Raw genomic sequence first — 1,855 nt, forward strand, 5'->3', positions numbered from 1 at the left:
TTTCCTTAAAATGCTTCAGAGATGGACGTCCCCTCCAGTCGCACTAACATAGGGTTGCCATTTTTCCGGAGACAGGAGGAGCTGACAGGCGGCTAAGTTTGAGAGCACGCTAAAATGAGATGTGTCAGATAGGTTGACATTGTGCTGCCTAATCTCGTAGTTGCTTGGGGATTTCCAGGACTATAGCTGGGGACAATGCACCTAAAGGGATAATATGAGGATTTTCATCTGAAATTGGACCAAATCAGCTGACAGGCGTGCGTGTGTGTGCTGTGTGTTTGACTGACAGAACTCATTAAGAATGTGAGCAGGTTCTGGCAGAGCATCCTTTTCTTGGCAGTTTCAGCGTAATGCTTATCCAGGGTGCAGGAAAGTGGGGAATACTGTGAGCATTTGGCAGGAGTCATTAAGTGGCACGTTTTATGTTGTGTTTAATGCCTTTTCTTTCAGGGGCAGGGAGAGGCTTCAGCACGGGGGACAACCATGGAGGGGGACTGTCTCAGCTGCATCAAGTACCTCATGTTTGTCTTCAATTTCCTCATCTTTGTGAGTATTTTTTTTTTTTCATCTCTTTCTCAAAGACACTTAATCTGGCCGTCTCTGAAGTTTGTGTCAATCTAATGATTTAAGAAGGGCTTCTGCGTGCTCCCTGCCTGACTGACTAATGGAGCCACATTTGCATTTCATTAGATGAGGCAATCTTGATTCTATCAAATTCTCTTTTGATTAAATTTTAGTGTGCTGACACACATCTGAGGCACATTGTGCCATGTGGAGTTTGTGACTGGCACCTGAGTTTATCAGTCTTGATCAGACAATCAAGGGTAATCCTGTTAGTCTGAAGCCGTAAAGCGGGGGAGGGTCAGAGTAAGAAGGTTTGTCTCTTTTCTTGCTTTATTAAGCACAACCAAACCATTTAGAGTCTCTGTTTAGATGAGGTTGCTCAAGGCTGGGGTAATAATGCAACCAGCAGAGCAAAGAATGAACTTGACTGGCGGCATCACTGTAACAACTACTTTTCACAGCTTTCTTTTTTTATTATTATTTTTTTTAAGTGTGTCTATCTAAGGCCGTTTCACACTCGTGTAACTCGGCAGCATTTCTTTTAAAGCCCAGTGCCTTGAAAATGGCTGCTTCTTCTCCTCGTACCACAGAGTGGCTATCATTTGCACAAACCCCAGGTGACAGGAAGAAGGGGATTGGGGTAAAAATGTTGGAAGCTCAGATCTATTCCCTCTGACTCAATATCTTCTTTTCTTAATCACATGAGTCACCCCACAGTGGCTGCAGAGAGGATTTTATTAAAGCGAGGATGGGAAAGGATGGAAGCTCATTGCATTTCTTTAGCAGGTGGGGAGGCTGGGAGGAGTAGTTCAAGGGGGTAGATTTATCCACCCTTACCCCCACTGAGGTACTGTGGCTCTGTAGATACCCAGCCTTTTATTTTAGCTTTACCTCCAACCTCTGTGGTATTTGCATAGCTAACAGTGGAGAAAAAAAGTCACCGTATGACCTCTGGTTGAATCTTTTGAGTTGCTGGGGATACAAAGCTACTATATCTTCTGAATTGTCGATTTCTATTTTGTCTAAGTAATGTACTCTTTGCCTTTTGTCGTTATCAGCTGGGGGGCTCTTTCCTCCTTGGAGTGGGAGTGTGGGTACTGGTGGACCCCACAGGGTTCAGGGAAATCGTAGCAACCAACCCCCTGCTATTCACCGGTGTCTACATCATCCTTGGTATGGGAGGCATGCTCTTTCTCCTCGGCTTCCTGGGCTGCTGTGGAGCCATCCGTGAAAACAAGTGTCTGCTCCTCTTTGTGAGTTGGCTGACAAAGTCGAAACATAGCTGTGTTAC

At 45.1% G+C, this 1,855-nt stretch overlaps 1 protein-coding gene across 1 annotated transcript; it reads left to right on the forward strand.

Annotated features, from left to right (window-relative positions):
• Positions 1 to 450: 450 nt before the first annotated feature.
• On the forward strand, positions 451 to 1,817 carry LOC102215160 (tetraspanin-18; the record flags this gene model as incomplete). Its single annotated transcript, XM_005755886.1, has 2 exons — positions 451 to 546; positions 1,623 to 1,817. Coding segments are annotated over 2 exons (291 nt in total), but the record flags the coding sequence as incomplete, so codon positions are not given.
• Between the last annotated feature and the right edge of the window lie 38 nt (positions 1,818 to 1,855).

This window comes from Pundamilia nyererei, unplaced genomic scaffold, assembly GCF_000239375.1.
Source record: "Pundamilia nyererei isolate P.nyererei 1_Seehausen unplaced genomic scaffold, PunNye1.0 scaffold04374, whole genome shotgun sequence".
NCBI classification, from domain to species: domain Eukaryota; kingdom Metazoa; phylum Chordata; class Actinopteri; order Cichliformes; family Cichlidae; genus Pundamilia; species Pundamilia nyererei.